At 41.1% G+C, this 14777-nt stretch overlaps 2 protein-coding genes across 3 annotated transcripts in view; both read right to left on the bottom strand.

The window, feature by feature from the left end:
* srrt (serrate RNA effector molecule homolog (Arabidopsis)) overlaps window positions 1-7502 on the bottom strand; it is an 8085-nt gene extending 583 nt beyond the window's left edge. Inside the window, exons 1-18 of the mRNA XM_017041487.2 lie at window positions 7378-7502; window positions 6777-6895; window positions 6186-6314; window positions 5742-5903; window positions 5143-5331; window positions 3658-3827; window positions 3309-3493; window positions 3124-3234; window positions 2865-3036; window positions 2515-2663; window positions 2361-2422; window positions 2197-2275; window positions 1677-1868; window positions 1421-1591; window positions 1181-1334; window positions 582-775; window positions 338-491; window positions 6-80 (exon numbers count right to left, since the gene is read on the bottom strand). Coding sequence (XP_016896976.1) covers window positions 6-80; window positions 338-491; window positions 582-775; window positions 1181-1334; window positions 1421-1591; window positions 1677-1868; window positions 2197-2275; window positions 2361-2422; window positions 2515-2663; window positions 2865-3036; window positions 3124-3234; window positions 3309-3493; window positions 3658-3827; window positions 5143-5331; window positions 5742-5903; window positions 6186-6314; window positions 6777-6895 — 2467 coding nt within the window. The 5' untranslated portion in view covers window positions 7378-7502. The remainder of the gene's footprint in view (window positions 1-5; window positions 81-337; window positions 492-581; window positions 776-1180; window positions 1335-1420; window positions 1592-1676; window positions 1869-2196; window positions 2276-2360; window positions 2423-2514; window positions 2664-2864; window positions 3037-3123; window positions 3235-3308; window positions 3494-3657; window positions 3828-5142; window positions 5332-5741; window positions 5904-6185; window positions 6315-6776; window positions 6896-7377) is intronic.
* Window positions 7503-9927: 2425 nt separating this feature from the next.
* Window positions 9928-14403, bottom strand: rnf167 (ring finger protein 167). 2 transcript variants are annotated; one of them, XM_017042030.2, is made up of 10 exons: window positions 14000-14403; window positions 13388-13518; window positions 13225-13305; window positions 13015-13152; window positions 12856-12943; window positions 12689-12779; window positions 12481-12586; window positions 12270-12363; window positions 12099-12179; window positions 9928-11887 (listed from the first exon to the last, which is right to left on the bottom strand). In XM_017042030.2, the coding sequence occupies exons 2-10, from the start codon at window positions 13490-13492 to the stop codon at window positions 11463-11465; spliced, it is 1209 nt and encodes a 402-aa protein (XP_016897519.1). In that variant the 5' UTR covers window positions 13493-13518; window positions 14000-14403; the 3' UTR covers window positions 9928-11462. The 2 variants fall into 2 exon arrangements, with proteins under 2 accessions (XP_016897519.1, XP_008331349.1); XM_008333127.3 differs by having other exon boundaries at window positions 13995-14403.
* Window positions 14404-14777: the final 374 nt, after the last annotated feature.

The raw sequence follows: 14777 nt of genomic DNA on the forward strand, positions 1-14777 counted from the left end.
CAGTGGAGGACGAGGCTGCGCAAAGTTCACCGGACCCTGAAGAGCCTGAGGAGCGAAAGGCATGCTGGGAGATAGCAACGCTGTCAGATAAAGGAGAAAAACAATGTTGAAAAGAAAATTATGTTTTGTTCTCTGGCGCCCTCCAGTGGAGGCACGTCATTTCACTTCCTTGTAAAATAAAAATCCTTGTAACCATTGGTACATTATATTACAGTAAATGTTTTTTTTTTGTTTTTTTTTTATCATTATATTACAGTAAATGTTTTTTGTTTTGTTTTTTTAAATCATTTTTAAATCTTTGAAGTGTCTGAGGTGATGAGACAAAAACGGTCCAGACCTGGACCAGGACTTGGGAGAGGAAGTTTGATCTCAGGCAGAGATGGTCGCTTGGCGTCCATCAGGAAGTTGTTGAAGAAGGAAACTTCCTTCTTCACTTCTTCAATTTTGTCTCCGTGTTTATTTAAGATGTGCTTCCGTACAAACTCTGGGCCCTGGAAAAAATTTAAAAATTTGAATTTTAAAAACCGAAACCCAACAGGAAGAGAAAACGCTCCTGTTCGCCATGACCAGAGAATCCTCACCTTAAATTTCTTTCCACTGAGTGGACACAGCCATTTGTCCTTGCCCAGCTCCTGAGTGTTGGCCGTGACAAACTTCTCCACCTCCTCCTCTGGGTCTTTTCGGCCCATCTTCACTGCTTCGTCTTCAGAAAGAGTTTCTTTTAAACTAACCAACGACGACAGCTTATCCTCCATCATCTTCTGCCACTGTTGCACTGTTGCAAAAAAAAAAGAAAAGAAATCATTTTAATACATAAAAGAAACAAACACGGTTCTTAACCTGCTAATCTAGTTGTAATTTTTGTCCTGCAGCGCCCCCCCCTTGGCAATTTGAGGATAGCAGTTTGTAAATCCTTTAAACTGCTCATTGAATAAAAGAAATTAATAAAACGACTAATTACTAACAAATTTTTTTCCACACTTTTGAACAACTATTGAAATTCAAATTATTTAGCTTTGCTAACTAATTACTAACACATTTTTTTCCACACTTTTGATCAACTATCTAATCAACTAATTGAAATTCAAATTATTTAGCTTTGCTGAGTCATATTTTTTTCTTTTTTCTGATACTTCATTTTTCTGATACTTCATTCACATGGTCTGAAGACCCGACTCACCTTCTCCGTGTGTGATGCGGTTCGGGGGGACGGGGCCGCGTACGTGGATCATGCCGCAGCGGTTGGGCATTTCATCCTCACTGGGGTATTCACAGGTGTTGTAGTAGTCGATGGAGTGAACGATACGCAGATACAGGATCAGCCGGTCCAGGACCTGGAGGACGGGGATAAAAGTTAAAAAAAAAAAATTTAATTGACACAAAAGTGGAAATTGTGTAAAAGTCTAAATTAAAGACGGACCTTGGCTAATTTCTCATCTTTCTCCACGGTCATCTCTACATGGTTCCCTTCCTTGGCGTTCTCCTCAGGTTCCATGCCACTCCCCGATCCCAGCAGCTCCTCCTCCTCAGCGCTCACCTCCTCGATCAGGTAGTCTGTGATGTTCTTCAGGACGGGGTTGTGAGCCGGAAGCTGTGGAAGCGTAGACCACGCCCATAAATTATCAATCGGCCGAGAACACTCAGAGAACCTGAACCCGCACCGTAGCGTTCCGTACCTCGGAGCTCTGCAGATCCTCCCGCAGCTTGCTGCTCCACAGACGTCCTTTCTCGTCTAAACCGTGGATGAGTTTGGCCGCCAACTTGATGTCGTTGCGAAGGACCTGCTTGTGTTGAGTGATGCCGTTGACGTTTCGTACCCGGCGAACCAGGTCGCGGTTGACGACTGGAGCCAGTTCACAGTCACGGAGCTGACGGAGAAACCAAAGAATGAAAGAACAATCAACGCCTGTCAATCAACGCCTGTCAGGGTCGTGTTTGTCACCAAAGAGGTATGTTTATAAAAGTAGCAAAAAATGTGGATCAACATCTGTCAGGGTCGTGTTGGTCTCATGTTTATAAAAGTAGCAAAAAATGTGGGACGACCTGTGAGTTAACTACAGAACATCATGAGGTTCCTGGATTTCTATTTGAATCACAATGAATTCTTTAAGTTTTACTGAAATGATCTTTTCCTTAAAACCCTTCAGGTTCATGTAGAACAGAGATGACAACAGGAAGTGGAACATCGTCACTCACTCTCATGTTCTGAAGGTTCCAGCAGATTTCCTTTATATTCACACTGCGGTCAAATGTGACCCAGCAGCGTCTGAAAAACCTGCAAAAAAACAAAAGACTCTGTGATGTGCGTTTCAGACGATCACGTGACAAACTCCAGCAAAGAATTACTGTTTCACACCAACCTGCGTTCTGGATGAGGATCAGAAAAACAAACTCGCAGGAATCCTGGGTATCGTTGACAAAGCTGTTGAAAAAAAATAAAAAAATAACACAGATTGTTAATAATCTGGATTTTCTAGATTTACAGATTATAGATTTTTATAGATGAGAACTCACAGCCATAATCTCAGCCTTGGAAATGGTGGGAGCGATGCTCCTCATGAACAGAGAGCAGGTCCGATGCAGAGGCCGAGGTCTGGGGGAGTCGTCCTTCACCTTCTTCTCCTCTTTCTTCACCTCCTCACAGTTCTCCTTTGGTTTCTCCTCTTCATTATTCAGGGGGGGAGGGAACGGTTCAGATTAATAGGAATTATTGATGAGCAACATTAATTAATGAAACTTAAATATCGACGTGCTTCGGGCTCAGTTATCGGACGGACTACAGATGTTTTTATCGATATGAAAACAGCACACGTTAACAACCGCTTCCATTTCTGCAGCTCTCTGTCTGTGATTCATCGACTCACCTTCACCTTCCTCCTCCTCTTCCTCCTCCTCGTCTTCCTCCTTTGCCTTCTTCACAGGTTTGTCGGAGCAGACAGAGTTTGAGTCAGAGTTGAAGTCGGATTCAGACTCGCTCTCCGAGGCGCTGGCATCATCATCGCTGTCTCCGCTGCGTTTCCTCTTTCTCCTCTGCTGCTAAAAAATTCATATCACTCTCATTTTCTTCACTTGTTAATTTATTAACGTGACATCACATAAAAAAAAGAAAAAAAACCTTCCAACCTTCTTGGGTTCAGGCTTCTCGTCTTTGGCTGCTTCCTTTTCCGTCTTCTCTTTCACGTCCTCCTCCTCTGCTCCTGCACTTCTCTCTCTGTTGGCTGAATCCAGCGCCTCCTGCAGGAACTCCTCAGTCACTACCACAGCAACATCAAATCCTAAAACTGTTTGGCTACAATTCTAAAACAAACCTTGTGATTCTTGTCCTTCTCCATGGAGGATTTTCTTTCTCCGTCCAAAGTCTTAACATCGTCTCTTTTCTGAGCTTCGGCGCCACCTGTAACAGACATCAACTTCTCCCTGTCTTCTTCTTCTTCTGACGGCATGTCCAGGATACGAAGGTCGTGGTCTGTCCCTCCTTCCATCTTTATCACAGCTGGAGGCAGAGAATAGCACGAAAAATTTGTTTCATAATTTTTCGAGAGACCCACAGAAATGGTTCTCAAACTGAGGCACACGTGACACAGACAGTACGCTCTCTGCTCCTGTTTTCCGTCACTCATGTGGCTACAATTGTATCAGGCAGAGATAAAATCCCACCTGCATCCAGAATTTTGATGATGGCTGGAGCCTGCTCTATATCCATGAGGATGTTGTCAAACCAGCCGTTCTCAGTCAGGAACAGGAAAACCTTCAGACGGTTGAACAGAGAAGTCTGGGCCTCTGCTTGAAGTCTGCTGGTCAGATCTGGGTGGTACTTAGACCTGAACCTGTGTCCAGGGCCGGGGTTTGCAGAAAATGTGGAGAGGAACGGCAGGGATGGGAATGAAGAGGAGACAGAAGTTAGACGTAGCTGTGACACAAAAAAAAGAAAAAAAGAAACACAAACCAAAACGACAACATGTTTCTATTTAGTCATTTTTACAGTTGTTTTTAATCACAACTTTGGGTGAAAATGTTCAAATTAGCAAATTCAAGAGTTCAGACTTGTAAATTTTTAAACGTATGCTTTGGTTTTGTTGACTAACAAGGTGAGTTTAACACAGATATTTGACTCACCACAGAGAAAAGAACAACACAACAGGCTGCAGAGCTAAACAGTCACATTATGACACTGTGATAAAGACATGTTTATAATGGAGTGGACTACAGTTACCTTTTCTTCTGCCAGTTTAATAACAAATAAATACAGAGAAGGCTTTCTTCTGTGAAAATGCGATCCACTTCACCTCAACGGTGTGACTGCACACACACAAACTTGGTTTTGGGATTCGTATGATCCAAATAAAAAAAAAATAAAATTGGAGGAAAAAAAAGGAGCATAAAACAGGGAGAAAAAAAAATCTCTCCACGCGTGAGCGGTTCGTGACTGTCTGACTAAATCTCCTGTGACTTTGTGTCTAAGAGCAGCTGCATTGTGCGCAGTGCAAACCCTGGCTGTCTAACAGCGATTCTTGGCGTTTCCACTTTTTGTCATCTTCAAAAGAAACGTCGTCAACGTGGCAGAGGCAATGAAGGGAAGGAAAGTTATGTCAAAACAGAACAATTTTGCATGACACCTGTGAAATAAGTATAATAAACATTAACAAGCGTTATACAACAGTAAATGGAAAAAAAAAATTATAGAAAATTAGAAAAATCAAGCCAAACCATGAAGATGAATTTGAAGCTGAGATTATTTTGTTAAAAATATTGAAAATAAATGAGAACATTTGTTCTACAACAATTCGTCCCTAACTGAAAAAAACAAATGCAGCAGAATTCAGGTTCAATTTACTTTTGTAAAAAAAAGGAAAAAGATTTTGGAAAGAGTTTGAAACGTAAGATGTAATTAATTAAAACATCGTTTGTCGACAGAAGTTTAAATTGCTCCAATGTTCTTGATTAAACTGACCATTAAAACAAAATCAACTTTTAGATGTGTAGTGACGTGACACCCTAAGGTCGGCTGTAAATTGTTTTAAAAATTTCAAATTATTTCAGCGGCCTGTGATTGGCTGACGACAAACACTGTAATTACATTAAACCCCGCTCCTCTGGATGAATTGGATTTTTACGGTGAGAGCACGTAATACGGTATCTTACCACTCTTCATTTTTATGGGCCAAGAAGAAGTCCTGCATCTGCTGTCGACGGAAGTCAATCTTGTAATCGTTGTAGCGTTTGACGGCCTCCGTCTCATCCACCGAATCGTCCAGGGAAATCAGGAACTCCTTGAAGGTCTTCATCACAGGAGGCGGCTGAACCAAATCCACGTCATGAATGTTTCCCAGCCTGACAGAGAGCAGTGCGAGGTGAAGGTTTTCAGTCGGAACCTTATGTTGGTTAAACTGGGACATTTCACTTTCACTTTATATGAAAATTAATTTGGCAACACATGAGGTACGTAAACACAGCAGAAGTTAAAGTAACACATGATTCAAGGTACGTAAACACAGCAGAAGTTAAAGACAAAACATTGTGTTTGTGTAAGTGCTCAGAATATCTGTGCAAGTGCAAAGCAACATGGACAGAAGAAGAACCAGCTTTTTGTTATTACACACATTCAGACACATGGAGCAAACATTTTTTCTTCAACTCATCCCTGGGAAGCGGTGAGTACTTTTACTGCTTTAGGACTGAGGACGAGTGGGATTCGAACCTACAATCCTCCGACATCATCTTAATTATAAAAAAAACCCTACCTGGCCTGAATAGGGATTCCATGATGGGGTTGCATTATGGGTATGTCAGGATGACCCCAATGCTGAGGGGGGCCATAACTTGGCCCACCTCCGCCGCCGCCAACACCACCACCATAACCCATATCATATCCACCACGGTAAGGATCTCCACCGTGATCATCCCTGCCAGGGCAGAGAATTAGAAGAAAAAAAATAAAACATTAATAAATAATGTTTTATTACATTTAAGTTCATCACAGTGATTTATTATCAAAAATATAGAGAGAAAATAATTCAGCAAAAACATTTTGAAGTACATGTATGTAAAGTGTGCAGCAGGGGTATTTAAAACCAACGAGTAAAATAAAAAACGTCACATTTCTACAAACATATGGAAAAATACAAAGTACATTTTGCTTTGTATCATATTATCAGGGCAAACAGTGACACAGCTGTGGTTCTTACCAGTCTCTCCTCATGCGTTTCTGCTGAGGACTGATGTCATGTCTGGGGGGAGTAAATCTCTCCCTACGGCCCCGGTCGTAGTCCCGGTATTCTCCACGACTACGGCGTTCTCTGCCTCTGTCCCACTCCCTGGAGAAATTAATTTGAGAATTTTTTTTAAGCACAGAATTCATGTTTCAAATCTACTCTCCCATCAGACACAGCCCTAAAAAATAAATTAAATCTATGGATTCCACCGAGCAAATGACATCAACACCGTGGGTCTGCCTCGGTGATACTGTTGATTATAACTATAATACTTCTGCAGAATGTACATTTTATGATGATAACAATACAGTACAACATCAGTACAGCAGTACTTCAAAGTACAAATACACACAGTATTCACACAGGCGTTTCTTCTCGAGAAAAGTATTTTTTTAAAATATCTTTTCAGCAATTACTTTGCCAATTATTCAGACACGTGATGTCTGATGGTTGGCCACAGCTCCACCACAGGCGGGAGGAGGGCAGTGTGCAGCTGCATTCTGTGGTTACTTTTAACTTCATTTTGTTTAAGTTGATGAAGTTATCGATATCTATCACAGTCACCTGTCGTTCCAGTCATCTCTCCGTCTCTCTTCTCTCTCTCTGGATCGGTCGTAGTCACTTCGCTCCCGTCTGAATTTGTCTCGTCTCCTGCGGTCATACTCGTCGTCGCTGTCTCCCATCTGAAAACGATCACATTTAGGTAAAAGTGACACAATGTATGATAGAAAAATTATTTCTTTGAGACCGTGAAGCTGAACAGAACGACGACAGACGACTTGACTTTAATAAACAAACCTAATAAAAAGGCGAAAGCAAAAAAGGAGTCACGAAGGACGAGGGTCAGAGTTGTCTCATAAAAGGCTCAGACGCTGTAAAATATCACGTTATTAGTTACACATAAAACTAATTATCTATTTAAACTATTACTAATTATCTTGTCATTTACAGTAACCTCGCTCGGCTAGCATCAAACACTGTTAGCTTACGTGTTAGCCACGTTAGCCCTCATCTAAACCAACACTAAAGCTGCAGTTTGTCTGAATAAATAATAAAACAGTTGTTTGTAAACACGACATTGTTTAATAAGGTGTTAATGTTAATCTGGTTTAAACGGTTTTGTCAATTTTAAGCATTAAATATCGCAGGAAAAATTATTACTTACGTTTCTGCTTTGTCGCGCGTTTGTGCTTCTTCTACTTCTCTGCCTTCGACGTCACCTTCTCAAAGCTCGCAACATCGAAACAGCGACACCATACGCTGTGGCGCTAAACCCTGTCTGCTTTTCCTAATTCATTTTCATCCGTGACAGCACTTAATATTATTGGTACTGTTTTTTCCTCTCTTAAATTGTTTATTTTTGTTGTTCTGTCTGCATTAGTGTGAGAAATTTAGACATACAGATACAGATATATTGTTTTGAGCGTGGTGTTCTATGGCACCATCTTGTGGACTCTGCTTCTTTTGCAGCCAAAGGAGTTCAGACCACAAAACATAAATTAAAATTGAATTGTTCGAGGTTATTAACCAGCAATAATTCCCATTAACTGCAAATACATTATAACTGGCCAAGACGGGAAGGAAGGAGACACAAGTTAAACGTAAGGTTACAAAATACAAGTCTGGAAAGAAAAGAAACAAACAAACAAATAAACAAAACCGGAAAGAAGAAGAAGAAGAAACAAACAAACAAATAAACAAAACAAACCCCAATTTTGTTTGAGTTCTATCCTGAAACAAAATCCCTTCTTTTTATTCATGTCAATAGGATGTTAAAAATAATAATAATTTAATGATAATAAAGTTTAAAAAACATTTTTTGTTAACTACCACAGGAGAAGAAGTTTACATAATATAATTGTCATATTTTATATAGAAAATTAAATCTGGTGAAAAAGGAATGAAAGATTCCTCAGTGTTTCAGTTATATTTTAATAGATTATTCATTCTCCATTTCACGGCGGCTCAGACTGCTCAGGAAAACCTCATCTTCATACTTTTCTTTGTCCTTCCCTTGAATTTGAGCTGACGCCTCATATAATCCAGGATTGTACGAGGCCACAGTTCCGTAGCCCCGTCTGCCACGATGAACGCAGATTCCACGTGCTGTTGCAGGGAATAATCTCCTCCGCGTTCAAAATCGGCTTCCAGAGGAGCCAGGATCAGACGGGAAGCAGCGTCCAAAACTCCCTGAGAGAAACGAGAGAGTTCAGCAACGTGACGTGTAATTTGTTATCATAAAATCAAATTTTTATACAAACATAGAAGTAACAAAAAAAGATAGATAGTTTTCCAGCCTGGGACATCTATCTATCTATCTATCTATCAATTAATCTATCAATCAATCAATAGATAGATAGATGTCCCAGGATGAAAAACTATATAGTAATAATAATAATAATAAAATACATTTCAATTTAAATTGAGTTTTTCCAATAAAAATACATTATGAAGAGGCACTGTTTTCATCAAGCTTTAATTAACATAACACTAACTGATATCTGCCGTCATCAATATCAACCACACAGAGCAGTAATGAAGACCTCACCTCTCCAGGAGACTTCTCTTGACCGTCGATGAGGTAACATGAAGACAGAGTCATCAGAAGTAGCAGCGATGTCCTCAGCACAGAGGAGGAGAACCGTGTTGGTGAGCCAGGCATCTTTCTTCACAGCTGCACCGACACTTCATAAGATTCCGTGAGCCAGCGACAGGCTTGACGTTTGAGATTTGACTTTTTAACGTTTCCCACTGATTATATATCACCGCGCCGTAGCTGTTCTAATGACCGCGACCGTGGTCCAGGCGGTTACAGGGTCACCTGACCTGTGGGGCTCAAAAAGAAAAAAAAATAGTCATTTGAATTGGACTGTTTCTTCAGAGCAGCAGGTGGAATTATTAAAAGCACACGTACGTGAAAGGAGCCGAGCTCGTTAGGACGGATTCAGAGAAAATGGAATGACTCTGCAGTGAATCACATGAAAAGGCAGGAAACTACTGTTAAATAAAGGCCATTATGTATTTAAACATTATTCCACTAATGACTGAAATCTACAGAAAATGTCAGAGCATGTATTCAAAGGTACAGGTTAATTAATTACCCACAGCCAGGGTTTAAATACCCCAGCTCTACAGGAACATTTACACACACCATCAGTCCTGTGTGGCTGTATTAGATCTAAAAAAAAACAACAACAAAAACCCCATCTCTATTATATCTGTTACAACGGCCACTAGGCGGCGCTGTGGCATCGGCCCTGTGGTTTTGCTGTTGGGAGAAATTTGAAAAAGGTGAAATTTAGATGAAGATCAAGATTCACTGGTGTGTCATTGACATATCAAGACAGAACAAAGAAAAAACTGTGCTGAGATTTTAACGTCGTCAAAGATCTAAGAAGATCCAAGTCCTTAAAGAGCCTTAAAGATCTGCTGCTGCTGCAGGGATGATAATCTGATGAGATGATTTCATCTGAGAATGACAAAATTGGTTTTACCACAAAATCTTTGTTTTAAAGGTTTGAATCAGGAGTCGTCACCACAGCAGCATCACTGGCTCCTGGATGGCCTCCTCCTCCTCCTCCTCCTCCTCCTCCTCTTCACTCCCAAATCTTTCAGTCACCCCCCTCCCCCCCGTCTCCCTTTGATAAAATCATATTGTGTAAAAAACATCGTGAACCGTGTCTTGAGCTGAGGACAGGATCCGACGGAGACCAAAGACTTTTCTTCAGTTTATTATAAATAGTTTTGTGTATGAGAAGCTACTTAAAGACAGTGTTATTGATTCTCCTACTAATGGCACCACAGTCCCACTTCCTCTTCACACCGGTGTTAATTCATCAGCATTAGGTTTGACACTGTACATCTATTACTATAATGACACGTGGGAAACTCAGCTGTTACATTGGTTTCCATTTGTTTCAGTGAACGAAAAGTCAGAAGGAAAAACAACAAAAACAAACAGCAGTTCTATATTATTATATCAGTTATTGCTGGAAAATAATGATTACAGTTTTTTTTTAATCTTATCTTCAGAATTCCAACATCAGACGGCAGTGAAAAAGACAAACGACTCCAGAAAACCTGAACAAAAAAACATGTTTTTGTAGGAAACCTTTTTTTAAAATACCTCAGTTATCAATAACAGATTTTTATATTCATCTTTTTTTTTCTCAGTGAGAACAAAAAAACTTGTGAGAGTTTGAGAAGATGATCAGAACAACTAAATACAAGAATGTGATTGGCTGACTTCCAGTCCTGGATCTCATGGTTTGTCTTAAACACACATTGTATTTAATGTAAAGGAAAAAAAAACGAACTTTTGGTTTTCTCTTTAGAGCAGAAAAAAAAAAAACTTTTTTGGAGCGTTTCGTTTTTCCCTTCGACTCCTAAACATTTACATTTACAGAAACCTTACAACACTCCACAGTTTTCTCTTCCGACACATGGTCCTACAACTTGTTTCCTTCTCTTGCTGTGCAGAAAAATCTGGATTTGTTCAGTGACAGCAACGTTATGAATTCAAAATAAGTGAAGAAAAAAAAAACTCCAATGCCCCTTTAAACCTGAAACCTCAGTTTCAACCTCTCAGCTCAGACAAATCCAAACGCATCCTCTCTGACCGACGGAGCCGGAGCAACAACAGTAACAACAGAGTGAGAATCTGAACGTGGAAGCAGCGGAAACGTGAGTCACAGGTGTCACAGGTTAATATGGAATTAGAGAGAAAATTAGAGAGTATTAAAAGAATGAAAAAGCTGTGAAATTGAAATTAAAAGAATAAAAACTGAACCGTTAGTCATTCAAAACAACTAAACAAAGTAACTATTGTAATAAAAAAAATCTGAAAAGATTCAAGTCTAAAACTATTTACTTTTTGTAAATTTTGTTGACCTTTGACCTCACGATTGGACTTTGAGTTTGCTGCTCGGCGTCCGCGGGTCAATAAATTGATCAACTTCTTCATTACGACATTGAAGTTTAAAATCAAGTGAAGCGACTGTTTGTCCAGGAGCGGCTGTTGTTTCACACCGACACCACGTCAGTCACTGACGGCTGTTAGTCCTGTTATTAAGGTGCCTGAAGTCTAGTGAATCACAAACTTACAAACTATTTTAAAATCATCATAAATGTCGCGGTGATAACAGTATGTTGTTGTGTCTAAAAGAAAAATCTGTGACTTAAAAAAAATAATAATAAAAAGAAGAAAAAAAACCAAAGTGGTCACAGAGCAGTTAGTGTTTGTTGCTGCGCTCACACCTGTGCCGCGTTCCTGCCGAGGAGCTGCGCGGTGTCGTCCTCGGTCTGATGACTGTAGTCTACCGTGTCGTCGCTCTCTGAGTCCATGTCCTCCTGGGGGGAGTAGTAGCCTTCGTACTCCAGGACAGGGGAGTCGCAGACGGGAGGGGAGACCAGGCACTGGGCGGTGGTGGTGGTGGTGGTGGCGGAGTAGGCTCCCGGGCTGCCCGAGGGCGAGGCGGGGTTGGAGGGCCGCAGCAGAGGGGTGCGCTCCGAGTCGGGCTCTCCCTCGGACCCTTCCTCCTCCCCCCGTCCCCCAGCCTCCACCTCAGACTCGGACTCCGACTGGTCGGCTTGGTTTTGAGTGACGCGTTGTTTGCACACGGGACACGTCTTCTTGGTCTTCGTGAGCCACGGGTCGACACACTTGCAGTGATAGGCTGAAATAAAGTGGAAAAGGGTTAGCAGGATTAGCTTAGCTTAACCATGGACGGTCTGTGATCAGTCTGACAGAACTCACTCTGGGTGTCAACAAACAGTTCTAATTCAGGGTTCAGCTCCTTTTACGTTTGAGTTACAGTGGGTGTACGGCCCCACTTCACAGCAGTGCTCTGTGCTACTGTGCTACTTTAATAACATCAGAAATGTTACCGTGTGAACAGGGCAGAACTCGCAGCTTCTCTCCTTCCTCGTACTCATCCAAACATATGGCACACAGATCGTAGTCGTCGCCTGAAGAACAACAACAACAACAACAACTCCAGTCAGTGCAGAGACAGTAACCGGTCCACGGTGTTGGTGTTGACGGCGGTCAGGTGTTACCTTTACTGAACCTGTGGACGGGAATGCGCTTCAGCTGCTCTTTGGACAAACGATTTTTCCGGAGCCTTTTTCTGTACCTCACACAACGTATGATCTACACGACACAGAAAACCAGACGTGACAATCACAGAGAGATTCACAGGAGAAACTGGTCTGGACGACAGAGGAGGTCAGTTCATGGACAACGTCCAAAATACTGAAAAATATTTACCAGGACGACACTCATCACAAGGATGATCATGCCAACTACCCCAGTGAAGGGAATAAGGTAGTAGGTGAGAGGGAAAGAAAACTCCGGCTTCAGGATCACGTACGTCCTGCAGAGACAGGAAAAGAAAAAGAAAATTCACATCAGATTCTGACTGAGAAAACTGGTTGATTCTAGATTTTGACCAGTTTGAAACCCTCCGTTCTCTTACCCTTGTTCTGGGATGATGAACTTTCTGAAAACCTGAGAAGCGTAGAAGCTGGTGAAGACCGAAGGGATTTCAATCTCGTCCGCGATGGTTTCTGTGAGAGATCGACGGTGAGGAATTCAACAACAGTTCATTTCAGGCTTTTGGACTTTCTGTGGTGGAGATTTTACCGTTGCTGTAGTTCATGTTGAGCAGAGTGTCAGAGTACATGTTGTGGATGATGGCAGCGTCGTATCCTGCCTGCTGGGCATTCAGCACCTGAAACATGTGAATACTTGGATCAGAACTGCAGTACTACCCAGGCCGACTGTCTCTGCAGTATTACTGACCTTTATATCAAAGTTGCAGTCGTAGCGTCTGATGAGAACGATGGATTTGGTGATGTTCGGATCAAACGACGGCGGCAGTGGAGGAGGCGGGTCGATCGGTGTGCAGCCGTTGAGTGGACGTGACACCACCAGAACTCCCTGTCACACAGAGAATGAACTTGTCACATGATGTCACACGTTTGCTAACTTTCACCAGTGTTCCCATCTTACCATGAGGCCGTCCTTGGGGACTGGATTTCCAAACAAGGCTGGTAGGTCTTCAAACAGCATGGAGGTCGTATTGCTGTAATGCTGCCGTAACGACAAACACACAAATGAATACGTTTGAATATTTACCAGTAGAATGTGAGACTAAACCTCCGCCGTCTCTTACTGCATAGATGTAGGCGTGTGTGGGTGAAAGTGTCAGGACGCTGAAGAGGACCAGCGTCGGTACGGTCAGTGGTGATACCACACACCACACTCCGCCGTGCACCATCCTGACAGGTCTTTAGTTCCAAGTGACTGTGAAAAGATTTGACAAAGTTTACATCCACACATATCTCACCAAAATATGAGTAATGGCAAAAGGATGATTATGTGATCTGAACCATGTTTCAGCTAAACATTTTATTGACCATTTAGGTGATTTAGTGTCATAAGTTTGAATAAATATGTTGAAAACACAGTTCATATATTGATATTCCATAGGTTTGACATTATCGTGTTGAACTTCGGGACACATTTCAAAACATTTTCATCACTTTACTGACCAACTATGTTCTATTGTCCGAACACAATCTACCGGTTACCAAAGAATACAGTGTTTACCAAAACAGTCGTTAAAAATGAGAGATAATCAATTATAGATCAAATATTACAAATTGTCATCTACTGTCAGGTAAAAAAAGATCACATACGGTTGTTGTACTAACAACTAAGAATGGACTAGCAATGCTAATTTTACTAGAAGTTTGTTTTAGAAATAGAGAGAGAATCACCTGACCGTTGTGTCCTAGAAATCCAGTTAGTTCCAGTTCTTAAGGTTAATCTACCTGAGTCTCTTGATTTTCAGACATATCAATAATCGATTAAACCAACCACGTTGTTGTCTTCTTATCTGAATCTTGAAATTTACAGGAAAACAACAACGCGTAGATGATTAGCATGAGCTAAAGGGCGTTAGCAGACGATAGACAGCAGTTACGGTAAAATGTCTTCTCGGTGTTGTTTGGTCACATCATCACAACTTCTGTAACATATGTGGAAAAAACCACCTCCCAGGCCAACAGCTAAAAACACACTTGTCTGAATTATTTCTCCTAGCGTTAGCTTTGCTAGCCCGTTGCTGCTAATATGTTTGTTTTTGCTCTCGTTTCCGGGTTCTTCCTCGCGTCATGTGACCCAAAGGGCTGACGCGGTAGCGACCGCATCCACAGCGCCACTAGCGTTAGAGAGAGGAACTGACGGGCGTACATTGTAATTACAGTATACTGTATGTGGACAATAATAATAATGAACAAAAATAGGGTTTAACAGGTTTTTCCTCCGAAACATTTTTAAAGATAATTTAAATTTTCTTCAAGATAATAAACTATTTTTAGATGATATAAATAAAAATGAACACGCTAAAATGTATTTCCATATTTTTCTGTGTTACTTGTCACACATTCTCATAAATCAATCCAAAATCATATTTTTTTATATTTTTATAATATTGTATTTTTTAAAAGCCAGTAGAAGAAGATGTGACATCTGAACTTAAGCACCTTCTTCTTCAAATA

The sequence above is a fragment of the Cynoglossus semilaevis genome, chromosome 19 (genome assembly GCF_000523025.1).
Source record: "Cynoglossus semilaevis isolate Cse_v1.0 chromosome 19, Cse_v1.0, whole genome shotgun sequence".
NCBI lineage: Eukaryota > Metazoa > Chordata > Actinopteri > Pleuronectiformes > Cynoglossidae > Cynoglossus > Cynoglossus semilaevis.